Source organism: Pongo abelii, chromosome 1 (genome assembly GCF_028885655.2).
Source record: "Pongo abelii isolate AG06213 chromosome 1, NHGRI_mPonAbe1-v2.0_pri, whole genome shotgun sequence".
NCBI classification, from domain to species: Eukaryota; Metazoa; Chordata; class Mammalia; order Primates; family Hominidae; genus Pongo; species Pongo abelii.
Window position 1 is genome coordinate 70355437 of NC_071985.2, and position 27936 is coordinate 70383372.

General features: G+C 42.5%; 2 protein-coding genes across 12 annotated transcripts in view; one reads left to right on the forward strand and one right to left on the reverse strand.

The window, feature by feature from the left end:
- Window positions 1-152: 152 nt before the first annotated feature.
- On the forward strand, window positions 153-27640 carry NPHS2 (NPHS2 stomatin family member, podocin). Its single transcript, XM_024252691.2, has 8 exons — window positions 153-660; window positions 13372-13475; window positions 16812-16884; window positions 18402-18484; window positions 20927-21130; window positions 23625-23680; window positions 25500-25578; window positions 26723-27640. Exons 1-8 carry the CDS (start codon window positions 387-389, stop codon window positions 26999-27001), a joined length of 1152 nt encoding a protein of 383 aa, XP_024108459.2. The 5' UTR covers window positions 153-386; the 3' UTR covers window positions 27002-27640.
- The window catches only part of AXDND1 (axonemal dynein light chain domain containing 1), a 198564-nt gene continuing 194048 nt past the window's right edge, over window positions 23421-27936 (reverse strand). For all 11 annotated transcript variants that reach the window (XM_054550597.2, XM_054550603.2, XM_054550586.2 and 8 more), the window contains one exon: window positions 23421-23644. Coding sequence is in view for 4 of the 11 variants with exons in the window: in XM_054550618.2 (XP_054406593.1) it covers window positions 23637-23644 (8 nt within the window). In the remaining 7 variants the exon portion in view is untranslated. The remainder of the gene's footprint in view (window positions 23645-27936) is intronic.

Consider the following 27936-nt stretch of genomic DNA (forward strand, 5'->3'; position numbering starts at 1 on the left):
CCTCTAGCATGACATTAGGAACCCTCCAGGAGATGAGTCTTCACAGCCCGGGCTGGCACCTGCAGACACGCACTTTTCAACGCCCGCACCCTGCCCGGGACCGGCTCACCCACCCAGGCCTCTCTCTGCTTCAGCGCCGTCCCGGCCGTGGGAGTCGCGGGCGCAGTCCAGAGCTCCACCGAGACACAGCCGTCGGGGTTCCGGGTGCGCCCCGCCACGGCCCCGCCCACGGCCCCGGGGTCCCGCCCCTCGCCCTCAGCCCCCACCCGACGGTCTTTAGGGTCCCCCGGGCACGCCAGGCGGACCCGCAGCGACTCCGCAGGGACTGTGCTCCCGTGCCCCTAGCGCTCCCGCGCTGCTGCTCCAGCCGCCCGGCAGCTCTGAGGATGGAGAGGAGGGCGCGGAGCTCCTCCAGGGAGTCCCGCGGGCGAGGCGGCAGAACTCCGCACAAGGAGAACAAGAGGACGAAGGCCGAGAGGAGCGGCGGGGGCCGCGGGCGCCAGGAGGCTGGGCCCGAGCCGTCGGGCTCCGGACGGGCGGGGACCCCGAGGGAGTCCCGAGCGCCCGCCGCCACGGTGGTGGACGTGGATGAGGTCCGGGGCTCCGGCGAGGAGGGCACCGAGGTGGTGGCGCTGTTGGAGAGCGAGCGGCCCGAGGAAGGTACGGATTCAGCACCATTATCTGCCACCTTTCCAGGTGGTAACTAAGGGGTGTCAGATAAGGTGGAAAGGGTCATCCCACGAGACCCACTGAAGCCAGAGCAGATTGCTGGATGCTCAGGTTCCGAGGAACGGAAAGTCGTAAGTTAGGAACCCAGCAACCTGCTATGGTGACCAAAGAACATCAGAAGAAATACAAATATCACTGTATACTGGTCTCGGGGCCAGCCTTGGATGGGAGTGGGGAGCGAGTGTGGTACAGGTTAGGGATGAAGCAACTTGGCAAAGGAGCCATGGACTTGGTTTTTGTGGCCATGGAGGGGCATACGGGCACCTAATTTAAGTAAAGACATGCACGAGCTGGTGGCTGTAGGCTGTAGGCTTACTCTTCTTCCCGCGTGCCCACCCCTCGGTCTTACCTAAAAGCATTTTCAACTTCTGGGAAGATGATCATTCTTTCTGAAAAGCAGTTGCAGCAGAGCCAAGTGAGGAAGAGCCACACCTGAGTTTAAATCACAGCTCAACCACTTGCTAGCCATGTGATCATAGGAAGGCCCTTAACCATCTCTCATATAACAGTACCTGCCTCAGAGGGTAGTGGTGAGGATACAATAAGAAAAGGCATCCAAAGCACTTTGCACAAAGTCTGGAACAAAAACTTACTCAATTCCAGCTGCAAGCTAAGAGAGAGGAAAATTAAATCAAAGGAGGGAATGCAAAGAAAGGTGTCTGTTTTGCTTCTGCAGGAGAAACAACTCTTGGGAAAATTTTATCTACCTCCAGTCTTTTTTATAATGAGTGGAAGAAAAAAATGATTACCACTTTAGTGAGATGACAGATGTTAAAAGAAATTAAATAAGGAATAGCGTGTTATATTGCTTCCTGCTGGCTATGAAGTTTTAACATTTCCTAGTTACCAGCAATGCAGTACATGCTGGATCACTGAAAGCTACCATTTAAGGAAGATTTCTGCAGTTGGGGTATAATTTAAATGGGTCATGTTAATACTGTTTTGCCCAGTTGATGATACCCTTTCATCAGTCAGAAACCTCTGTTCAGTAAATGGTTGCTGGGCTCAATGCTGAGGTTAGAGGGCTTGTAACTGTTAGGCAGCAGATCACACTGGTAGGGTAGACAAGTAAGGGAGCCACCATTTATGAAACCCCTACTATATGCCAGGCACACACTGGGTGTTTTACTGAGTTATTTAATCCCTCACCATCCTCTTATCACAGATGAGGAAACATGCTCTGAGAAATTAAGTAACATGCCCAAGTCCTGTAGCTGGGAAGTAGAGAAGCCAAAATCCTAGAGTAAGACAGTCTGATTGAAATGCTCACCCTTGCTTGGTGCTGCCCCTCATTTCTGGTCATGGTCCTATTGGCTGTGGCCTTGGGCACCTTTTTGGGCCTCAGTCCCTCTAACTACAGAGTAACGAAAGCAGGACACCTCAAGCAATGGGCGAGCAGTCCCTCTAAGGATGAAGTGACCTTTGCTGAGCCCTTGTGTGGGAGGTTTCTGAAGCTCACGGGGAACAGAGAGTAACGTCCCCTCCTCTTTTTCACTTAGCACCACACTCCCAAAGGCAGACTACTTAAGACGGGAGAAATGAAAAGGCGCTTCACTTCACCAAAATGTTGGGGACTCTCAGACAATGTTTAAAGTTTTTCCTGCTTGAATAATTAATGTTTCACTATTCACTTAAACCAAACAAGTTGGATATTCAAGCAACTTATTCTAACAGAATAATATTTTGGGGGTAAATCTTCACGTTAGGTTTGAGGATATAAATTAGTTTTCTATTCATATCTCTCACTACTGTATGAAGGAATTTTTGAGGCCTTCATTTATAAAATGTAATTTTGTATATGCATTTATTTATTTTTACTTGCCATGGCTACCACTGGCAACTGAAACATATTTATAAGGTAATTAAAACTGGCAATGATACTGTTAGTCATTGCCCTTGAAGAAGAATATTATAAAAATTAATATGTTGGTAGAGCAGCATTTCCCAGAGTAGGTTCCATAAGAAATAAGTTCCATAGAATATCAATGAGTGTTCCTTAGAGAAAATATTACCTGGTCAAATGTGTGTAAACAAAGCTAAGAATGCTTTGCGAGATTCTCATAGCTTCAATGTCCTGAAGAGCACTGGGAACTCCAGGAATGGGATATAGTGCCTAGTATTCTCTAAACTCATTTGCCCAGGAAATTCTTCTTTGGTGGAGCACCCTGTGGGATTAGTATTTCGTAGGATGGCCTTTAGAAACTGCCATACTATGGTATTCAGTGCTGATTTTGTTTTTGTGCTGGTGCAGCTTGCATCTCTGTCCTCTTCTTCAAGTGATCTGCACATCAATTTGGTGGTGATCTTTCTGGGGCATGAAAATCAAATTTTCAGGCCTACTAATTAGTTATCCCCTTTGTTCCCATCTCTTAAAAATAAGATTTTAGGCCAGGTGCCATAGCTCATACCTATAATCCTAGCACTTAGGGAGGCTGAGATGAGAGGATCACTTGAGGCTAGGAGTTTGAGACCAGCCTGGGCAAAATAGCGAGACCCCCATCTCTGCAAAAAAATAAATTAGCCAGGTAAGGTGGCATGCACCTGTAGTCCCAGCTACTTGAGAGGCTAAGGTGGGGGGACTGCTTGAGCCCAGGATCCAGGAGGCCGAGGATGCAGAAAGCTATGATTGCATCACTGCACTCCAGCCTGGAGAGAGCAAGACCCAGTCTCAAAAGAGAGAAAAAAAGAAGGAAAGAGAAAGAAAGAAAAGAAAGAAAGAAGAAAGAAAAGAAAAAGAAAGAAAAAGAGCGAAAGAGAAAGAAAGAAAGAAAGACAGTAGGGAAGGAAGGAAGGAAAGAAGAAAAGAAGGAAGGAAGGAAAGTAGACTTTACCATTTCCTAATTTTTAGTCACCTTCTAGTCCTCTATGATCTTTTTAAACTGGCAAATAATATTCCTTTAGTCAGTTTTCTAGTACCTGGAGGTTAAAATTCTTGAAATTTTCATAACTCTTACATTTAAATCATTTTCATTCCTCCTTTCCTCTCACACTAAACTAATATTTATTGAGCACATGTATGGTGCCAGGCACTATTCTAAGCCCTGGGGGCATAGTGTAAATAAGACAAGACCCCAAGAAGCTTGTGTTCTTGAGACTGACTTTCCTTGATATTGTTTCATTTATCACCCAAGCATCTTGGATGTTCTGAACCCCAGTTCCTTATCACTTTTTTATACATATTAGTAGGTGAATATTACCCCATAAAGTTAATTTTCAAAGACTGTTGAGATCAACACCTTAATGGAGGTGTTAAAATGATGGAATTTCAGACATTAAGGCTTGTAATGAATGGGGAAGTTATTTCATGGAAGATAAGCCTCTGGACATGTGCTTGGAATCACTTAAAACAAACTGGATGGAAGATGGCCAAATAGGAACAGCTCCAGTCCACAGCGCCCAGCATGATCGACACAGAAGACAGGTGATTTCTGCATTTCCAACTGAGGTAACTGGTTCCTCTCACCAGGACTGGTCAGAAAGTGAGTGCAGCCCATGGAGGGTGAGCTGAAGCAGGGCGGGGCGTCGCCTCACCCAGGAAGCACAAGGGGTCAGGGGATTTCCCTTTCCTAGCCAAGGGATGCCATGACAGACTACCTGGAAAAACAGGACACTCCCACACAAATACTGCGCTTTTCCCAAGGTCTTAGCAACCTGCAGACAAGGTGATCCTCTCCCGTGCCTGGCTCGGTGGGTCCCACGCCCAAGAAGCCTTGCTCACTGCTAGCGCAGCAGTCTGAGATTGATCTGTGAGGCCGTAGCCTGGCTGGGGGTGGGGTGTCCACCATTGCTGAGGCTTGAGTAGGTAAACAAAGTGGGCGGGAAGCTCGAACTGGGCAGAGCCCACCATAGCTCAACAAGGCCTACTGCCTCTAGACTCCACCTCTGTGAGCAGGGCATAGGTGAACAAAAGGCAGCAAACAACTTCTGCAGACTTAAACATCCCTGTCTGACAGCTCTGAAGAGAGCAGTGGTTCTCCCAGCACAGCGTTTGAGCTCTGAGAATGGACAGACTGCCTCAAGTGGGTCCCTGACCCCTGTGTAGCATAACTGGGAGGCACCTCCCAGTAGGGGCCAACAGACACCTCATATAGTCAGCTGCCCCTCTGGGATGAAGCTTTCAGAGGAAGGATCAGGCAGCAATATTTGCTGTTCTGCAGCCTCCGATGGTGATACCCAGGCAAACAGGGTCTGGAGTGGAACTCTATCAAACTCCAACAGATCTGCAGCTAAGGGACCTGACTGTTAGATGGAAAACTAACAAACAAAAAGGAATAGCATCAACATCAACAAAAAGGTCATCTATGCCAAAACCACATCTGTAGGTCACCAACATCAAAGACCAATGGTAGATAAAACCACAAAGATGGGGAAAAACCAGAGCAGAAAGCTGAACATTCTAAAAATCAGAGCGCCTCTTCTAAACCAAAAGATTGCAGCTCCTCGCCAGCAATGAAACAAAGCTGGACGGAGAATGACTTTGATGAGTTGACAGAAGTAGGCTTCAGAAAGTCAGTAATAACAAACTCCTCCAAGCTAAAGGAGGATGTTCGAACCCATTGCAAGGAAGCCTAAAACCTTGAAAAAAGATTAGACGAATGGCTAACTAGAATAAACAGTATAGAGAAGACCTTAAATGACCGGATGGAGCTGAAAACTGTGGCACAAGAACTTCATGATGTATGTGCAAGCTTCAATAGCCAATTCAATCAAGTGGAAGAAAGGGTATCAGTGACTGAAGATCAAATTAATCAAATAAAGTGAGAAGACAAGGTTAGAGAAAAAAGAGTAAAAAGAAACAAACAAAGCCTCCAAGAAATATGGGACTATGTGAAAAGACCAAACCTACGTTTGATTGGTGTTGGGAACAGACCCCCCCAAAATCTGGCCATAAACTGGCCCCAAAACTGGCTATAAACAAAATCTCTGCAGCACTGTAACATGTTCATAATGGCCCTAATGCCCAAGCTGGAAGGTTGTGGGTTTATGGGAATGAGGGCAAGGAACACCTGGCCCACCCAGGGCGGAAAACCACTTAAAGGCATTCTTAAGTCACAAACAATAGCATGAGTGATCTGTGCCTTAAGGACATTCTCCTGCTGCAGTTAACTAGCCCAACCTATTCCTTTCATTCGGCCCATCCCTTTGTTTCCCATAAGGGATACTTTTAGTTAATTTAATATCTATAGAAACAATGCTAATGACTGGCTTGCTGTTAATAAATATGTGGGTAAATCTCTGTTCCGGGATCTCAGCTCTGAAGGCTGTGAGACCCCTGATTTCCCACTTCAAAACTCTATATTTCTGTGTGTGTGTCTTTAATTCCTTTAGCGCCACTGGGTAAGCGTCTCCCCAACCGAGCTAGTCTCGGTAGATTTCTGTACCTGAAAGTGATGGGGAGAATGGAACCAAATTGGAAAACACTCTTCAGGATATTATCCAGGAGAACTTCCCCAATCTAGCAAGGCAGGCCAACATTCAAATTCAGGAAATACAGAGAGCACCACAAAGATACTCCTTGAGAAGAGCAACCCCAAGACACATAATTGTCAGATTCACCAAGGTTGAAATGAAGGAAAAAGTGTTAAGGGCAGCCAGAGAGAAAGGTCGAGTTACCCACAAAAGGAAGCCCATTAGACTAACAGCGGATCTCTTGGCAGAAATCCTACAAGCCAGAAGAGAGTGGGGGCCAATATTCAACATTCTTAAAGAAAAGAATTTTCAACCCAGAATTTCATACCCAGCCAAACTAAGCTTTGTAAGTGAAGGAGAAATAAAATCCTTTACAGACAAGCAAATGCTGAGAGATTTTATCACCACCAGGCCTGCCTTACAAGAGCTCCTGAAGGAAGCACTAAACATGGAAAGAAACAACTGGTACCAGCCACTGCAAAAACATGCCAAATTGTAAAGACCATTGATGCTATGAAGAAACTGCATCAATTAATGGGCAAAATAACCAGCAAACATCATAATGACAGGATCAAATTCACATATAACAATATTAACCTTAAATGTAAGTGGGCTAAATGCCCCAATTAAAACACACAGACTGGCAAATTGGATAAAGAGTCAAGACCCGTCGGTGTGCTGTATTCAGGAGACCCATCTGATGTGCAAAGATTCACATAGGCTCAAATAAAGGAATGGAGGAAGATCTACCAAGCAAATGGGAAGTGAAAAAAAGCAGGGGTTGCAATCCTAGTCTCTGATAAAACAGACTTTAAGCCAACAAAGATCAGAAGAGACAAAGAAGGCCATTACATAATGGTAAAGGGATCAATTCAACAAGAAGAGCTAACTATCCTAAATATATATGCACCCAATACAGGAGCACCCAGATTCAGAAAGCAAGTTCTTAGATACCTACAAAAAGACTTAGATTCCCACACAATAATAATGGGAAAATTTAACACCCTGCTCTCAGCATTAGACAGATCAATGAGACAGAAGGTTAACAAGAATATCCAGGACTAGAACTCAGCTGTGCAACAAGCAGAACTAATAGGCATCTACAGAACTCTCCACCCCAAATCAACAGAATATACTTTCTTCTCAGCACCACATCACATTTATTCTAAAATTGACCACATAATTGGAAGTAAAGCACTCCTCAGCAAATGTAAAAGAACAGAAATGCCAACAAACTGTCTCTCAGACCACAGTGCAATCAAATTAGAACTCAGGATTAAGGAACTCATTCAAAACCACACAACTACATGGAAACTGAACAACTTGCTCCTGAATGACTACTGGGTACATAACGAAATGAAGGCAGAAATAAAGATGTTCTTTGAAACCAATGAGAACAAAGACACAACATACCAGAATCTCTGGGACATATTTAAAGCAGTATGTAGAGGGAAATTCATAGCACTAAATACCCACAAGAGAAACCAGGAAAAATCTAAAATCAACACCCTAACATCACAATTAAAAGAACTAGAGAAGCAAGAGCAAACAAATTCAAAAGCTAGCAGAAGACAAGAAATAACTAAGATCAGAGCAGAACTGAAAGAGATAGAGACAGAAAAAACCCTTCAAAAAATCAATGAATCCAGGAGCTGGTTTTTTGAAAAGATTAACAAAATAGACCGCTAGCAAGACTAATAAAGAAGAAAAGAGAGAAGATTCAAATAGATGCAATAAAAAATGATAAAGGGGATATCACCACCTATCTCACAGAAATACAAACTACCATCAGAGAGTACTATAAGCACCTCTACACAAATAAACTAGAAAATCTAGAAGAAATGGATAAATTCCTGGACACATACACCCTCCCAAGACTAAACCAGGAAGAAGTCAAATCTCTGAATAGGCCAATAACAGGCTCTGAAATTGAGGCACTAAATAATAGCCTACCAACCAAAAAAAGTCCAGGACCAGATGAATTCACAGCCAAATTCTACCAGAGGTACAAAGAGGAGCTGGTACCATTCCTTCTGAAACTCTTCCAATCAATAGAAAAAGAGGGAATCCTCCCTAACTCATTTTATGAGGCCACCATAATCCTGATACCAAAGCCTGGCAGAGACACAACCAAAAAAGAGAATTTTAGACCAATATCCCTGATGAACATCGATGCAAAAATCCTCAATAAAATAATGGCAAATGAATCCAGCAGCACATCCAACATGATCAAGTTGGCTTCATCCCTGGGATGCAAGGCTGGTTCAACATATGCAAATCCATAAATGTAATCCATCACATAAACAGAACCAACAACAAAAACCACACGATTATCTCAATAGATGCAGAAAAGGCCTTTGACAAAATTCAACATCCCTTCATGCTAAAAACTCTCAATAAACTAGGTATTGATGGAACATATCTCAAAATAATAAGAGCTATTTATGACAAACCCACAGCCAATATCATACTGAATGAGCAAAAACTGGAAGCATTCCCTTTGAAAACCAGCACAAGACAAGGATGCCCTCTCTCACCACCCTATTTGACATAGTGTTGGAAGTTCTGGTCAGGGCAATCAGGCAAGAGAAAGAAATAAAGGGTATTCAATTAGGAAAAAAGGAAGTCAAATTGTCCCTGTTTGCAGATGACATGATTGTATATTTAGAAAACCCCATCATCTCAGCCCAAAATCTCCTTAAGCTGATCAGCAACTTCAGCAAAGTCTCAGGATACAAAATTAATGTGCAAAAATCACAAGCATTCCTATACACCATTATCAGAAAAACAGAGAGCCAAATCATGAGTGAACTCCCATTCACAATTGCTACAAAGGAATAAAATACCTAGGAATCCAACTTACAAGGGATGTGAAGGACCTCTTCAAAGAGAACTATAAGCCACTGCTCAACTAAATAAAAGAGGACAGAAACAAATGGGAGAACATTCCATGCTCATAGACAGGAAGAATCAATATCATGAAAATGGCCATACTGCCCAAAGTAATATATAGATTCAATGCCATCCCCATCAAGCTACCAATGACTTTCTTCACAGAACTTGAAAAAACTACTTTAAAGTTCATATGGAACCAAAAAAAAGAGTCCACATTGCCAAGACAATCCTAAGCAAAAGGAACAAAGCTGGAGGCATCATGCTATCTGACTTCAAACTATACTACAAGCCTACAGTAACCAAAACAGCATGGTATTGCTACCAAAACAGAGGTATAGACCAATGGAACAGAACGGAGGCCTCAGAAATAACAGGACACATCTACAACCATCTGATCTTTGACAAACCTGACAAAAACAAGAAATGGGGAAAGGATTCCCTATTTAATAAATGGTGCTGGGAAAACTGGCTACCCATATGTAGAAAGCTGAAACTGGATCCCTTCCTTACACCTTACACAAAAATTAATTCAGGATGGTTTAAAGACTTAAATGTGTCTTTCTTTCCTTTCCTCCTTTCCTCCTTTCTTCTCTTCTCTTCTCCTCTTCTTCTTCTTCCTCTCTCTCTCTTCTTTCCCCTCTGTTGCCGAGGCTGGACGTACTGCCGTGATCTCCACTTGCTGCAACCTCCCTGCCTCGGCCTCCCGTGATTATCCTGCCTCAGCCTGCCAAGTGCCTGTGATTGCAGGCTGGAGTGCAGTGGCACGATCTTGGCTTGCTACAACCTCCACCTCCCAGCCGCCTGCCTTGGCCTCCCAAGGTGCTAAGATTACAGCCTCTGCCCAGCCGCCACCCCGTCTGGAAGGTGAGGAGCATCTCTGCCTGGCCGCCCATTGTCTGGGATGTGAGGAGCGCCTCTGCCCAGCCACCCCATCTGGGAAGTGAGGAGCGCCTCTGCCCAGCCACCCCATCTGGGAGGTGAGGAGCGCCTCTGCCCTGCCGCCAACCCATCTGGGAGGTGAGGAGCGTCTCTGCCCAGCCACCACCCTGTCTGGGAAGTGAAGAGCGCCTCTGCCCGGCCGCCACCCCATCTGGGAGGTGAGGAGCACCTCTGCCCGGCCACCAATCCGTCTGGGAGGTGAGGAGTGCCTCTGCCTGGCCACCACCCCATCTGGGAGGTGAGGAGCGCCTCTGCCTGGCCACCACCCCATCTGGGAGGTGAGGAGCGCCTCTGCCTGGCCGCCCCGTTTGGGAACTAAGGAGCGTCTCTGCCCGGCCGCCCCGTCTGGGAAGTGAGGAGCGCCTCTGCCTGGCCGCCACCCCGTCTGGGAGGTGAGGAGCGCCTCTGCCTGGCCACCAGTCCGTCTGGGAGGTGAGGAGCACCTCTGCCCGGCCAGCCCGTCTGGGATGTGAGGAGCGCCTCTGCCCAGCCACCAATCCGTCTGGGAGGTGAGGAGCACCTCTGCCCGGCCAGCCTGTCTGGGATGTGAGGAGTACCTCTGCCTGGCCGCCACCCCATCTGGGAGGTGAGGAGCGCCTCTGCCTGGCCGCCCTGTTTGGGAACTGAGGAGGGTCTCTGCCTGGCCGCCCCGTCTGGGAAGTGAGGAGCGCCTCTGCCCAGTAGCCGCCCCTTCTGGGAAGTGAGGAGCGCCTCTGCCCGGCCGCCCCATCTGGGATGTGAGGAGTGCCTCTGCCCGGCTGCCACCCCGTCTGGGAGGTGTACCCAACAGCTCCGAAGAGACAGCGACCATCGAGAACAGGCCATGATGACGATGGCAGTTTTGTCGAAAAGAAAAGGGTAAATGTGGGGAAAAGAAAGAGAGATCAAATTGTTACTGTGTCTGTGTAGAAAGAAGTAGACATAGGAGACTCCATTTTGTTCTGTACTAAGAAAAAATTCTTCTGCCTTGGGATGCTGTTAATCTATAACCTTACCCCCAACCCCATGCTCTCTGAAACATGTGCTGTGTCAACTCAGGGTTAAATGGATTAAGGGCGGTGCAAGATGTGCTTTGTTAAACAGATGCTTGAAGGCAGCATGCTCTTTAAGAGTCATCACCACTCCCTAATCTCAAGTACCCAGGGACACAAACACTGCGGAAGGCCACAGGGACCTCTGCCTAGGAAAACCAGAGACCTTTGTTCACGTGTTTATCTGCTGCCCTTCTCTCCACTATTATCCTATGACCCTGCCACATCCCCCTCTCCGAGAAACACCCAAGAATGATCAATAAATGCAATTAAAAAAAAAAAAGAAAAGAAACATATAAACCTACAAAAAACAGGAATCAGGTTCACTTTAAAGTTATGAAAGAAAATAACTTGGAGTCAAGAATTCTATACCCAGCTAAATTATTTTTCAAGTGTGAGGGTAAAAACAATAAAAACATGCACAAAGATAGCCAAAAAAAAAAAAAAAAAGACTTAAATGTTAGACCCAAAACCATAAAAACCCTAGAAGAAAACCTAGGCAATACTATTCAGGACATAGGCATGGGCAAAGACTTCATAACTAAAATACCAAAAGCAATGGCAACAAAAGCCAAAATAGACAAATGGGATCTAATTAAACTAAAGAGCTTCTGCACAGCAAAAGAAACTATCAGCAGAGTGAACAGGCAACCTACAGAATGGGAGAAGATTTTTGCAATCTACCCATCTGACAAAGGGCTAATATCCAGAATCTACAAAGAACTCAAACAAATTTACAAGGAAAAAACAACCCCATCAAAAAGTGGGCAAAGGATATGAACAGACACTTCTCAAAAGAAGACATCTATGCAGCCAACAGACACATGAAAAAATACTCATCATCACTGGTCATCAGAGAAATGCAAATCAAAACCACAATGAGATACCATCTAACGCCAGTTAGAATGGTGATCATTAAAAAGTCAGGAAACAACAGATGCTAGAGAGGATGTGGAGAAATAGGAATGCTTTTACACTATTGGTGGGAGTGTAAATTAGTTCAACCATTGTGGAAGACAGTGTGGCGATTCCTCAAAGATCTAGAACTAGAATTACCATTTGACCCAGCAATCCCATTACTGGGTATATACCCAAAGGATTATAAATCATGTTACTATAAAGACACATGCACACATATGTTTATTGCGGCACTATTCAGAAGAGCAAAGACTTGGAACTAACCCAAATGTCCATCAATGATAGACTGGATTAAGAAAATGTAGCACATATACACCATGGAATACTATGCAGCCATAAAAAAGGATGAGTTCATGTCCTTTGCAGGGACATGGATGAAGCTGGAAACCATCATTCTCAGCAAACTATCACAAGGACAGAAAAGCAAACACCGCATGTTTTCACTCATAGGTGAGAAATGAACAATGAGATCACTTGGACACAGGGCAGTGAACATCACACACTGGGGCCTGTCGGGGGGTGGGGAGCTGGGGGAGGGATAGCATTAGGAGAAATACCTAATATAAATGATGAATTGATGGGTGCAGCAAACCAACATGGCACATGTATACCTATGTAACAAACCTGCACGTTGTGCACATGTACCCTAGAACTTAAAGTATAAAAACAAAAAACAACAAAAACAGACACATGTAAAGTAAAGCTCAGTGCTTTTTATATGTATGTGTTATTTTATCCTTATGCCAGAGATAGGTGATATAGCTCATGAACTAGTTATTATGGGATAGTCATGAGATGTTAGCATCCTCAAAATATAGTGAAGAAACTGAGGTGTGAAAAGGTCATATGCCTTGCCTAAGGTCATCTGGATATGAAACAGTAGAGCCAGAACTGGAATCCACACCTTCTTCACAAATTTTGTGCCTGTTCCAGTATACCCCCACTCCCTTTCTTTTTATTTTTATTTTTGAGACAAGATCTAGCTCTGTCACCCAGGCTGAAGTACAGTGGTGCAGTCATAGCTCACTGCAGCGTCAACCTCCCAAGCTCAACCTTTTTTCCCACCTCAGCCTCCTGCGTAGCTGGAACTACAAGCATGCACCACCATACCCAGCTAGTTTTTAATTTTTTTTTTTGTACAGACAGGATCTCACTATGTTGCCCAGGCTGATCTTGAACTCCTGGACTCAAGCGATCCTCTCACCTCAGCCTCCCAGAGTGCTGGGATGACAGGCGTGAGCCACTGTGCCTGGTTCCCACTACCTTTCCAGGAGCCTGCTCCTCCCTAGGCCCTGTAAACTCTGACTACTCTGATTTGACTTATTCTAATATTTCCAGCAAAGTCTCCAAGTTGTGCCGACTCCAATACCAAGAATTGGACCAACAGATGCTAGTCAGTGAATACAGTGAAGTTTCAATATAATTATTCTTTTGCTTTAATTTTTTTAAGGTACCAAATCCTCCGGCTTAGGGGCCTGTGAGTGGCTTCTTGTCCTCATTTCCCTGCTCTTCATCATCATGACCTTCCCTTTTTCCATCTGGTTCTGCATAAAGGTGAGATTCCATAAGGACCCAATAGGTAATTTCCTGAGGCCTCTCACTGGCCACACCATGCCCATTCTCACTTCTGTTTTCTGGTACATGTTATTGCTCCATGTGGAATGCCCTCACCCCAGACTCACCTTCCAGGATAGCTTACTCCTCCAAGACCTTGCTCAAATGTGAACAGGAAGCCTTCCTTGACTCCCCCAGACTGTCATTCCCTTCCTGGTGCTCCCGTGTCACTCTGCTTTCACTTTGTTCTAACACTTACCACATGTATTATGTTGGCTATGTCTCGTTCATCTGCATTCTGTGACCAGAATGGATCATGACATCCACTCCCCACACTTCCACAAAACTTCCCAGGCAGCTTCTATAGACCATGAGTCATGATTATGTTTGGCCCACAGGTGGTTACAGATGCCTGTCCCTGAAGTAAATGAAGACCTGTGTCCATTCTGGAAGCACATGCCAAGATGGAATTAGAGGAGCAAGAGATTTATTGGGAGACATTGCCTGTGAAAAATTAACAGGAAAGAAAACAAGAGTAGTCAGGAGAAGCCTTCAGACAGTTATGCAGGCCTGACACTTGTGATATGAGAAGGGGAAGAAAGGATTGGGCAGAAAGAGCCTCTGACTGTGGTGCAGCTCTGAGAAAGCATTGGCCAGCCCAAAAGGGAACTCCAGAGCAAGGTTTGCTTCATAGAAGTCCCAAAGTGGGCAGAAATGGCACGGCCCCTAGTACTCCTGCCATCTCAGTCATTGGCTGGAGCTGCAGAGAAGACTGTGTCCTTGGCTGAAACAGTACACCTGCTGCTGGGGCTGTTGTTGGTTTTACTCCTCACAGCAAGCAGCAGCTCTTTCCTCTTCCCCTTCACCTTTCCCTCCCCATTTTCCTCCCCAAGATACATTTTGGTATCTTGTGTTTTTGTTTTCATTTATCTCAAAGTATTTTCTCATTTTCCTTGTGATTTCTTCTTTAACTCATTGGTTAGAGTACGTTGTTTAATTTCCACATATTTGTCAATTTCTCAAATTTCCTTCCGTTATTGATTTCTAATTTAACTTCATTGTAATAAGAGAATATACTTCATGTTATTTCAATCCTTTTAAATTTGTTTCAGTTAGTTTTATGGCCTAGCATATTATCTATCCTGGAGATGATGTTTCATTTATGCTGGAAAAGAATGTGTTATTCTGCTATTGTTGGGTGGAGATGTTCTATGTAGATGTCTGTTAGGTCTATTTGTTGACAGTGCTATTCAAGTCTTCCATGTCTGTCTAGTTCCATCCACTGTTTAAAGTGGGGTATTGAAGTCTCCAACTGTCACTACTGAATTGTCTATTTCTACTTTGAATTATTTTTGTCTTTTTCCTCATGTATTTTGGAACTCTGTTTTTAGGTGCATCTATGCTTATCATTGTCACACTTCCCTAATGCATCGATCCTTTTATCATTATACAATGTCCCACTTTATTGCTAGTAAAATGTTTGCTTCTTTTGAAGTCCATTTTCTCTGATGTTAGGATAGCCATTCCCGCTCTCCTTTAGTTACTGTTCGTATGGTATATCTTTTCCATCTTTTACTTTCAGTCTGTTCATATCTTTGAATATAAAGTGTGCCTCCTATAGACAGTGTATAGTTGGCAGCAGGCTCTTCTTGAAGTGTGACCTGAGCACCTGCATGATTGCCACAAGATCCAACACTGACTCAGCCATGGTTTTTAGGAAAGGCTCTCAGGTCTGGTCACTTAAGATGGTAAGCCCTAAGAAGCCAATTAGAGAGAGGAAACAAAAGCAGAACCAGGCAGTTATATTTGAGCAAGGTCTTGAAGAAGTAAGACTCCCCTTCATCTCTGGGGAGAATTTGTTTTTTTCCAATAAAAGCAGGTAAGAAACAAGTAATGCTAGGAAACCAAGCAATTGGGAATTGCTGGGCATGCTCTAAGAACCACATACAGTCATTCATTCTGATTGTTTCAAGCAAGGCAGTGTTCTGGCCTCATAAAATTGTAAACCTCATGAAGACAAACAAAACATGGTTCCCAGCCTCAAAGGACTTACAGTGGGTTAGTAGATCCTGTTACTTCAAGAAGTACATTTCAAAATGTGTTTTGTTGGGCCTCTTTATCACATTTTTATATTTGGCTAGTTATTATTCATTGGAGCTTTTTAAAGTGGAGGGAGGATAAGGAAGGAAAATAAATTTGTCTATAGTCACAAATCATTCTTTCATTTATTCAATAAATATTTATTGAATACTTACAATATATCAGGCATTTTTTAAGCACTGAGAAAAAAAAGATTAATTCCATATCATCAAGGAGTGCCTCATCTGGTGGGGCATATATTAATATATAAATAAGCAGACCAAGTTAAGTCAATGATAAACACGCAATTGAACTCGGATTCTGATACTGGGTCAGAAAGTGAAGTTTATTTTTAAAGTAGTGTGCAGTAACTTCTCTATTTCTCTTCTAATAGACATTCTCCAGAATCTTTTTGTCATTTAAAAGTATCTCTGCACATTTTCAGGGTAAACACAAATTTTCTAGATCTATCACCAATGAAAATTGGCAAATTAAAATCCAATTGAGGCTGGCCACGGTGGCTCATGCCTGTAATCCCAGCACTTTGGGAGGCCAAACAAGGTGAATCACCTGAGGTCAGGAGTTCGAGACCAGCCTGACCAATATGGTGAAACCCTGTCTCTACTAAAAATACAAAAAATTAGCTGGGCATGGTGGCTCACACCTGTAATCCCAGCTACTTGGGAGGCTGAGGCAGGAGAATCGCTTGAACCCGGGAGGCGGAGGTTGCAGTGAGCCGAGATCATGCCACTGCACTCCAGTCTGGGTAACAAGAGCGAAACTTCGTCTAGAAAAAAAAAAAAAATCCAATTGAATCATGTTGAAGCAGCCTCAGAAGAAATTGCACTCTGAAACAAAATATCACAAGTGGTATTAAAATATACTCCCTCTTTCTGTTAAATAGCTAATGAGCAATACATATAAAAGCTAGTAATGCAGAAGTCACAGTAAAATACAAGATTTAATATGCCTTGATAAGATTAATTTAGGGAAAGTTGGCCATGGATTTTAGATAATCATAAGTCTTTAATCAAAATTCTGTCTATGGGTTCAAAAATTAACATGGTTAATATACTTTTTCATTTCTGAAATTTTACACTTACTAAATGTAGATTTTGGAAACTTAAGTATTAATAGAAATTTTTTCTTGGTTCTCAAAACAAAAAATTTCTGATATCTAGGATGATTCTTATGCCAAGGCCTTTTGAAGACTTTTTCTTTCTGGGAGTGATTTGAAAGGATTAAATTTCTCTTTAGGTGGTACAAGAGTATGAAAGAGTAATTATATTCCGACTGGGACATCTGCTTCCTGGAAGAGCCAAAGGCCCTGGTAAAAAACACTCTTTTTTCTAAACACCTCTCTCCTGACTCGCCAATTTCTTCAACCCATGCAGATTTGTAATATGGACCTCAGATTAAATGAAGTAACTTGATTCATGATGTCTGAATTTTCCAATCTGTTACTTATAGGTTATTCAAAAATTCTTCAGAGACTATTACTACTAGGTCATAGGTAGCCGAGAGAGAATTGGTACAGAGAGCCCACATGCCAGGGCAAGGCTTGCTGGAATAGCAAGTTAGCTTAGGACCAATGGCTGGGGACTGATTTGAGTACAATGTGTATATGGTCAGAGTCCTGTGAATTCTCAGAGAAAAGCTGAGCTAGTTCCCAATCCAGGTGCTCAGATCCAATCTTGGGAAACAGGCAAAGTTCCACATTCAAATAACAAATTGGTCTTCAGTTATAGGGATTTAAAAAACATAGATTAAGCATTTCTTGTGGCTCAGACTCTGTGCTAACCATAAGACATGGTCTCTGATCTCAGGACCTTAAGATCTAGTGGAGTTGATGTCCAGAGGTCCAAGCTCATTATGGGAGACAGATAGAAGTATGGTCAGTCTGAAAGGTTTAGTAGTGGGGCTTTGGAGATCTAAGTCAGCCAGGAAGGTATGAGGAACAAAGTCCCATGTGTATATATTGGAGAGGGTCTTGAGTTCCAGGGCACGCCCACAGAGACCAGACTAGGGACAAATATCAGAGTTTGAAGATTCAGAATGAATATATGAGTCCACACAAAAGTAGAACCAGACCCTGTAGTTCCAGGACAAAGAACATCTTGTTCTGGCCCTGGTTTTTAGGAACCTTCTCAATTGGCACTGAGGAGAACTAGTAGCTGACTAGTATCCTGGACTCTGTGAGGTGCTGCTTGTTTCAACAACGCTTTGGCTCTTGCAGGAGCCCACAGAATCCAATGGGCTCTCACAAAATCTCAATAAATCAATCTACAAATGTTTATTGCACATTGATCCTATATATTATATTGGGTGGGTGAGGACTAACTAGCCAATCAGAAAGCTGGTATCATGATAACTGCTGAATTCTGATTACTTCTGGGGCTCACATTCTAAGGAATATGACATGGAGGTTGCTGGCTCTAAAGTTTGACACCTGGGTACACTCATGGATTCAAAAACAATTTTAGAGAGCACCTAAAAGGCACTAAGTCAGACACTAAGGCTAACAATAGGACACTACTTAGGGAGTTCAATTCTAGTGAAAGGACAGACATGCAATTGAGATCTGGGGAAGCCAGCACCATGACTAAAAGGATCACACAGCCCAGTTTGCTGGGAATAATCCCTGTTTATACCTATTGTACTGGATTATATATTATAATATATAGTAGTGCTCTCCTTTTACCCTCAGGTGGAGGTGGGATGGGCCAATGGTCTGTAATTAGAGGCTAAGAAAAGTAATGTAGTGTGCAACCTGACCCCAGAAAGGTGAAACCCAAACAGCCTCCATGCTAGCTATTTATCTGTCACTTCCTCCTCCCTCTCTTTTAGGTCTTTTCTTTTTTTTGCCCTGCCTGGATACCTACCACAAGGTTGACCTTCGTCTCCAAACTCTGGAGATACCTTTTCATGAGGTAAGCCAAATAATGGCTTTTGCTTTCTCTATACATTTTCCATGGTCTACCTACCATCGACAAAATGATTATTTATACTCAAAAATAGGAAAGAAAAATAATGATATGGACTACATCAGAACTTAAAACTTTTGTGCATCAAAGGACACAATTAACAGAGTGCAAAGGCAATCTAGGGAATGGGAGAAAATATTTGCAAATCATATATCTCATAAAGGGTTAATATCCAAGATATATAAAGAACTCATACATCTCAACAACAAAAAAAGTAAACAACCTGATTTAAAAAATGGGCAAAGAAGTTTGTGATAAGTTAACCTTATGTGTCAGCCTGGCTAGGCCATGATCACTTGACCTATATTTGGCCAAACACATCTGGATGTTACTGTGAAGGTACTTTTTTAGATGGGATTAACATTTAAATCAGTAGACGTTGAGTAAGGCAGATTACCCTCCCTAATGTGGGGTGGGCCTCATCCAATTAATTGAAGGGCTCAAGAAAAAGACTGACCTCCCTTTGAGGAGGAAGGAATTCTTTCGGTAGAAAAGATAAACTCTTCCCTGGGTCTTCAGCCTGAAGATTTTAGACATGCTAGCTTCCATAAGCACATGAGCCAATTCTTTAAATCAGTATTTTTTTCTCTCCCCACCCCAGCATACCTATATGTGTATGTGTGTGTGTGCATATATACATGTGGTGAAACCCAAACACACACATACACATTCTATAGTTTCTCTAGAGAACCCTAATACCGACTTGAACAGACATTTCTCAAAGGATGACATACAAAGAAGATGAAGATGTATAAATGGGCAACAAGCATATGAAAAGATGCTCAGCATCACTACATTAGGAAAATACAAATCAATATCACAAGATATCACTGTACACCCACCAACATGGCTACTGTTTTTTTAAAAACCTGGAAAATAACAAGTGTTGAAGAGGATGTAGACAAATTGGAACCTTGTGCACCGTTGGTAGGAAAATGTAAAATGGTGCAGCCACTGTAGAAAACAGTAGAGCGGCTCCTCAAAAAATTAAGAATAGAATTACTGTATGACCCAGCAATTCCACTTCTGCATATATACCTAAAAGAATTGAAAGTAGGGTCTTAAAGAATATTTGTACACCTTTGTTCATAACAGCATTATTCACAATAACCAAAAGGAAGAAGCAACCCAAGTGTCTACTGATGACTGAAGAGATAAATAAAATGTGATATATAACCCACAATGGAACATTATTCAGCCTTAAAAAGAAAGGAAATTCTGACATGCTACAAGATAGATGAACCTTGAGGACATTATGCTAACTGAAATAAGCCAATCACAAAAAAAAAAAATACTGTATGATCCTACTCATATGAGGCACCTAGAGTAGTCAAATTCATAGAGACTGAAAGTAGTGTGGTGGTTGCAGAGGTTGAGGAGAAGGAGAAATTGGAGAGTTATTATTTCATGGGTACAGAGTTTCAGTTTTACAAGATGAAAGAGTTATGGAGATGGATGGTGGTGATAGTTGCACAATATTATGAGTGTATTCAGTATCACTGGACTGTATACTTAAAAATGGTTAAGATGGTAAGTTTTATGGTATATGTATTTTAACACAATAAACAAAATTGGGAAAAAAAAACTCAACCCAATCCTGTTACCCATAGTTAACTGTTGATATTTTGGAGTATATCCTTTCAGATTTTTCAATGTATGTGGTTATATTTACAGATGGGTATATATATATACACATATATCATACCATATATACTGTTTTGTAATGTGTCTTTCTTAACCCAACAATATATTGTGGTCATCTTTTCATATATTAGCTAAATGCTTCTATCCCTTATTTTAAATGGACATACAGCATTTCATTTAGTGGCTGTATCACAATTTACTCAACCAATTCCCTATTGTTGATGTTAAATTCTTTCCAATTTGTAGTCCAATTAGCAATACTGTGAGTAACATCCTTATAGCTAAACCCTTAAAATATGTCCTTATGATCAATATAAAAAGGGAAATGTTAAGACATCTTTCTAGGGCTTGTGATGTATATCATCAAAGCATCCCCTAACGTACACTCTAGCAAGCAATACATTAGAGCGCTTGTTTCCCAGAACATGCTTCTCTTTTAGCAGATGTTTTATTTTGGTATCAGTTTAGAAAGACCTGGTTTGGAATCAACTGAATGTCTTATGAGAAAATTATTTCTGATTTTTTTTACAAAAGGATTTACCACAGGATTAAGTTGTGTGTTCTTTCGTGTATTTAATAAAAATTTCATAATTTTCAAAAACATGTCTATTTTAAATAAAGGGTAGGCCAACTCTCTTTTTCTCTTGCAGAGAAAATTCCCTTTGAACACATTTAGTTCCTCTAACCCCACATAGGAAAGGATCCCAAGTATCAAGCCTGTCATCCAAACTTTTTTCTGCCTAGATCGTGACCAAAGACATGTTTATAATGGAGATAGATGCCATTTGCTACTACCGAATGGAAAATGCCTCTCTTCTCCTAAGCAGTCTTGCTCATGTATCTAAAGCTGTGCAATTCCTTGTGCAAACCACCATGAAGCGTCTCCTAGCACATCGATCCCTCACTGAAATTCTTCTAGAGAGGAAGAGCATCGCCCAAGATGCAAAGGTACTTAGATAAACGTAACGGCCAATATGCTGAAATATTTATCTTTTATTCATTTGTTCATTGGCCATTTATTAAGTCTTCTATGACCAGTTCCATCCCTTAGGGACCATCCCTTTGGGAGCTCATAGCTAGTTAGGAGGTTGCCAAATTGACTCTGAGTCAATTATAGTTATCAGTATGGTGCTTGTTAATCAGTCATTGCCACAGTTTTTGCTCTCAAACCTACTCCAGTGACTTTAAATTCATCTCCAAGTACTCACCTAGTATTAAGTATTGAGAATGATTGCTGGCAGGAACGGTGGGGTTGGTGGGGATGGACAGGAGGGGTTGGTACACAAAGATGATAAAGCATGGTTCCCAGGAGCTTACTGTCTACCTGGGGAAACAAGCATAATGAGTGCCAAGTTAAATAATAAGTTCAAATAAGACTTTCAGATAACAAAAGCTAAGATGTCATAGACCTTTACATGATGAATTACCCAATCCATTGTCTAGATTTATCAATTTGGAATTAGATGGGAAAGAGCAAGAACTGCTTCACAAGCAGCTCCCTCTAGTCCACAGGCAGCAAGCTCAGCAAGCTCATTCACGGCCAGGGTCGGTGGCTTTGATTCTTACCAAGGCAGGCAGGCAAAAGGTATTCAGAGGAGAAGTGAGAAGACAGCAGGATTCCAGGCAGCTGGACAATGGAGTGGCAATTACCACCAGCAATGGAGCCTGTCACTGAAGCAGTGGGGACACCCAGGCCCAGAACTGGGTTAGGAGGTTGTGAATCATGGTAGTTAGAAGGAGGACCTCAAATAGAGGGACCCCAAGAATCAAAGGCACTGGTAGTAATTATGCTTTATGGGATGTCCCCCTTCACCCTCCCTTCCTTATTCATCCTTCTCCTTTAAAGGATAAAGTCCAGACACTTGACATTCAAGCTTGCCCTTGTTACACTGATTATAATATATATACAAATGTTCTTTCACTTATAAACCATCATAAAGCAAAAAATATCATAAGTTAAAAATGCATGTATCCTAATAAACCCATGATAAAAGTCAAAAATTGTCAAACCATTGCAAGTTGGGGACCATCTATCTAAGACATTAGTTTTCCCAGACTGCAGCCTCCATAGCAGCAGGGGCTATGTTTTATCCATCTCTTGGTCCTCAGCACGGGCTTGTCACACAGCAGGTAGATAATGTTTTTTGGATAAATGAATAAACGACCCAACTGTTGTAGTCTCACCTCTTGCCACCCTTCTCCCACTGAATCTAATACTCCAACCTACTTTAGCTTTTGCCCAGCATTCAGCACTTTTATGCTCCCATTGCCTCCTCTTGGGCTGTATCTTCTGCATGGAATACTTCCCTTTTCTCCACAGGCAAGATTTTATTTGTCCTTTAAGATGCCACCTATTCTGTGATGTCTTTATCAACATTCCTTACTCTCACCCACACCCCCAAATTAGTCTTCTCAGGGTTCTCAATGCACTATGCTTACTATTTGTCTAACCACTAAAAAATAATGAGAAAATCAGTGTAAAAAGAAGAGTTTGGGTCAACATGGAGAGCTCCATGCCCTGCCCCTCCTTTCCAGAATCCACAGTCGATTTTCTTCCCACTCCTGTTTCCAACTTCAATCAAGGGGGTGGACGGGACTGGGAAGCAGGAGGAAACTGGAGCCACCAGCATCAGTTGTAGAAGTGAAAACATCCTATAAATGAAAGACATCTGGAAGAGAGACTAGAGACTGGTTCTCAACTCAGTGCATTTTAAAACAGATTTTTAAAATATATCTGTATTAGTTCCTATTACTTCTGTAACAAACTACCACAAACTTGGTGGCTTAAAACCAAACAAAAATTATTTTCTTCGTTTTGAAGACCACAGAGTCCAAAATCAGTTTCAATGGGCTACAGTCCAGGTGTCAGCTGGACCAATTTCTTCTGGAGGTTCTGAGAGGAGAATCCATTTCCTTGCCTTTTCCAGCATCTGGTGGCTGCCTGCATTTCTCAGCTCGTGGCACCTTCCTCCATCTTTAGAGTGCATCATTCCAATTCCTGCTTCTATCATCACATCACCTTCTCTTCTTCTGTACTCAAATCACCATTTGCCTCCCTCTTATAAGGACACCTATAATTACATTTAGGGCCACCTGGATAATCCAGGATAATATCCCTATCTCAAGAGCCTTTAACTTAATCACACCAGCAAAATCCCTCTTGGGGTAACATTCACAGATTCCAGGGATTAGGACATGGGATATCTTTGGGGACCATTATTCAGCATACCACACCATCTTCAATTGCACAGATATTTATTGGTTGGCACTATTCAAGTTAAACAACTCTTTGCAAGGCACTGTGAAGTTAAATACAACAGGCAAATAATGTCCTTTCAAATGGAATGTTCTTCCTTAGTATAGAACAATGGCCACCAGGGTTTAGGCATGCTCTCCCTCCACCTGGAGGCTCCCACTGACATCTGAATTCTTCTCTCCACAGGTTGCCTTGGATTCAGTGACCTGTATTTGGGGAATCAAAGTGGAGAGAATAGAAATGTGGGTAGGAAATTAACTAGGAAGAACCGTATGATAAACGAAAATATTCTGGTTTCATTTTAAATTTTTCATTTGAAAAATTATTTTCATTGAGTACTATAGCCATATCAGCATAAATTTATAAAAAAGAGAAACAAATCACCTAATATCTTATAGCCATAACACAATCACTGTAACATTTGGACAAATTACTCTGATTATTTTTATCTCTATGAATCTAAAAATTGTTTTAGATAAAATTTACCCGAAATTTCCCATTTTAGGCCAGGCACAGTGGCTCACACCTGTAATACCAGTACTTTGGGATGCCAAGGTGGGTGGATCGCTTGAGGTGAGGAGTTTGAGACCAGCCTGGCCAACATGGTGTAACTCTGTCTCTACTAAAAATGCAAAAATTAGCTGGGCGTGGTAGCTCATGCCTGTAATCCCAGCTACTAGGGAGGCTGAGGCAGGAGAATCACTTGAACCTGAGAGGCAGAGGTTTCAGTGAGCCAAGATCATGCCACTGTGCTCCAGCCACGACCACAGAGCGAGACTCAATCTCAAAAAAAAAAAAAAAAAAAAAAAAAAAAAAAATTAGCCGGGGGTGTTGGCAAATGCCTATAATCCCAGCTACTCAGGAGGCTGAGGCAGGAGAATCACTTGAACCCGGGAGGCAGAGGCTGCAGTGAGTCAAGATTGCGCATTGCACTCCAGCCTGGGTGACAGAGTGAGACTCTGTCTCAAAGAAAAAAAAAAAGAAAGAAAAAAAGAAATGTTGCATTTTTGCTATTTTAAACTGTGGTTTTAGTATAATATATTTACTAAGGGGTACAGCCATCACTACTATCTAATTTCAGAACGTTTTCATCATCCCCAAAGGAAGCCTGTACTCATTAAGCGGGAATCCCCCATGTACTCCTTAATCCCTGGCAACCACTAATTTAGTTTCTGTCTCAATGGATTTGCCTCTTCTGGACATTTCACATAAATGGAATCATACAATATATGGCTTTTTGTATCTGGCTTCTTTTCACTTAGCATAATGTTTTCAAGGTTCAACCATGCTTGAGCATGAATCAGTACTTCATTACTTTTTATGATCAAATAATATTTTGTTGTGAGGCTATACCACATTTTATTGGTTCATCAGCTGATGGACATTTGAGTTGTTTCTGCTCTTTGGCTAGTATGAATAATGCTACAGCAAGCATTAATTTGCAAGTTTTTGAGTGAACATGTTTTCAATTCTCTTGGGTCTGTATCTAGAAGTAGAATTACTAGGTCATATGGTAACTCCATATTTAACTTTTTGAGGGGCAGCTAAACTGTTTTCCATATATGCATTTTTATAGTTATAATCAGGGTCAAAAGACAATTTTGTACCTTTTATGCAATACATTAAGCATTGTTCTTATTTGGTCAGTTGTACCCTTTTCAAAATCAATTCTTCTCTTTTATAAACTTGGATGAATTCCCCTTATCTTTATTATCAGCAGTGTGGCTCTTCAAGCCATTGTTCAAATTTATTAGTTGGGTTTTAGATTATATCCTAAGTGGAAAAACTGAGCACAGCTCATCAATACAAAACCTGCTGTGCTGATAATGAGAAACTACAGCTCTACTGTAGCATCAGCAATAATACAAAACTGCATTTGAGGCATCGACCTTGGAGATCTGCCTACTTTTGACCTCAGAAGTCTAGGGATGGCACACTCTGGTCACTCAGAATTTGCTACTCATCATGAGACAGCAGTAGAGAGGCTCGCAAGTCTGTGTGAAAGCTTTGGCCCTTAAATCATGGCTGCACACCTACATGCCTGCATTCTTTCTTTTTCAGTAAAGATGTGAGGTTGCCAGCTGGGCTTCAGCACTCACTGGCTGTGGAGGCTGAAGCGCAAAGACAAGCCAAAGTGCGGGTGAGCACTCCATCCTCCCACCCAGACTGCTCTTTAGGAAGGCCTGCTCGTGGAGAACATTTCCCCTTGGCTTCCTTACTGTCCATTAATTAGGCACGGGGCAGAAGCTGTCTTGGGCCCTTACAACTCTATTAAAATTGCTCTCTTAAAGCGTGTTAATAGTCCCCTGACTGACTAATGCAACTCCTCTCCCTCTCTGAAGCTACTGATAATAGTGACCACTCACTGCTTGAGTCTCACCTTCCCTCTCCTTAAAGGCATCTCCTCCACACACATCAATCCCTCTTCTCTAGTGCTGGCATCTTTTCCTGGGTAATGGTAGTCACCCTAGCTTCTAGGTATCCCCTAGAACTGCATCCCAAGCTTGGCACAAGTTTTGGAGGGACAACCATGATCAGGGCCCAGTTCCCTCAATGCTAGAGCCAAGAGAAGGCTGTGCTATTTGGCTCCACTCAGGCATGACAGCGAGAAGCAAAGATGTGGCAGCTAGCAGCTTCTGGTGACTGAGGTGTGGGTGAGGGGGCCTTGGGAGAGGAAAATGAAGAATGAAGGGAGGCAGATTTCTCTGAAAGAACAGAGAGCAAGTGAAGATAAAAACCTGAACCAGTAAGAGGATCATTGCCTGTGGACCACTGAGGGGAGGTGGGGATGAGGAAGGGGAGGAGGATAGTCCCCAGGGCAGTTGCTTCTAGATCTCTGAGTGAAGTCCTCTTCACCCACTTTCAGGTAGCATTTAGGTAGTGAGCTCAGCACTTTCTCTTCAGAAATGTTTACCCATTCACTTTGCCTGAGTTGGGGGTCACCCTTTCATAACATCATGCCTTTGCATGGAATGCTGGCTAATCTTTTCTCTATGTTGGCAAAATCCTAATCTTTCAAGGCCCACCAGATGCTAATAACTCCCCTAATAGTTCATTTATACTTGTGATGGCTCCTAACAAATTCCACCTTAAATTGTGATTAATAGTTTAATCTGTCTCCCCAGCTCAAGACCCTTCAGAAAGAAGACTAAACCTGTTCTATGCTTAACCGTGCTTGCCACATAGTAGATGCTCAGTGCTTGTCTGCTGAGTCACATTGTATAGTGGTGAAGCCTTCAGGGAATGAAGAACAATCACGTTGCTTTTTGTCACATGTTTTCTAGATGATTGCTGCAGAAGGGGAAAAGGCTGCTTCTGAGTCCCTGAGGATGGCAGCTGAGATTCTGTCAGGCACCCCTGCTGCTGTTCAGCTTCGATACCTCCACACCCTTCAGTCTCTGTCCACAGAGAAGCCTTCCACTGTGGTTTTACCTTTGCCATTTGACCTACTGAATTGCCTGTCTTCTCCCAGCAACAGAACTCAGGGAAGCCTCCCCTTCCCAAGTCCTTCCAAACCTGCTGAGCCACTAAATTCTAAAAAGAAAGACTCTCCCATGTTATAGGAAGGATGGGGCGTAATGTGACTGTAAAGGGGCCTGCCATAGAAAGCCACATCCCGGAGGGAGGCACTCTGTCCTCTTTCCCTGCCCTTCCTTTGGTTGCCATATGGAATGGCCATGGAATGCACGAAGTCACAAGGCACCATCCATGAGAAGACAGTGAAATGATGTAATGACAGAGAAGGCAGACAACACGTTTCCGTGACTCATCTAGTCAGAGTAATTATGGGAAACAGCTTTGGTCAACATTCTACTTTGGAAAGAATTTTGAGTCTAGATGTGATTAAATTTTGACTTCTGGGAACTTGGTTCAGATGTCCCTTTCACTGTATGTCCTCTGGCCCCTTCGGCAAGGTTGCCACAGCTCCCACAGCCCTTCCTACAAGCACCTATCATTGGGCTTGTCACACTCTATTGCTCTTCTGTCCTGAAGATGCGGTCTTCTCTTTGATGATACTACCAGTTCTTCAAAGGCGCGTCTTAGTTTTCCTCAACCACACTTAATCTTTTTGCTCCACCCTGAATTCTTCACACCTAACCCTGATAGTTACCTAAAGTGACACTTAAATGTTTCAGAGTGAATGCAAAAAAGACAGATGTACTTGGAGTCGGATATACAATTTATCCCTAATTAAAGCATTTAAAAGGAATTCTTTTTGTGGAGATTCCTTTTTTAAATAAAGAAATAAATAAAAGGACAAAAACATCTGACACATGTGGCTTAAAATCTGAGGGAGAATCACTATAAATAGGGGGCCCGAGAGTAATCTATTTTCAGTATAGAACTTACCAGCTTGTTTATTTCTTCAAACAGTAATAATATTAGGTAACCTATACATGCCCTGACATATTGTTTTCTTATACAGATATTTCTTAATATAGATACATTTCTCTAAGTCTTATTTTCCATTAATTTGCCTTATACAATTAGAAATGCA

Excerpts from the sequence above, each read along its gene's own strand:
- NPHS2 (XM_024252691.2), top strand. The coding sequence starts at position 387 with ATGGAGAGGAGGGCGCGGAGCTCCTCCAGGGAGTCCCGCGGGCGAGGC. Across the intron at positions 18,485-20,926 it reads TGGAGATACCTTTTCATGAG|ATCGTGACCAAAGACATGTT; the intron begins GTAAGCCAAATA and ends TTTTCTGCCTAG. Across the intron at positions 25,579-26,722 it reads AAAGACAAGCCAAAGTGCGG|ATGATTGCTGCAGAAGGGGA; the intron begins GTGAGCACTCCA and ends CATGTTTTCTAG.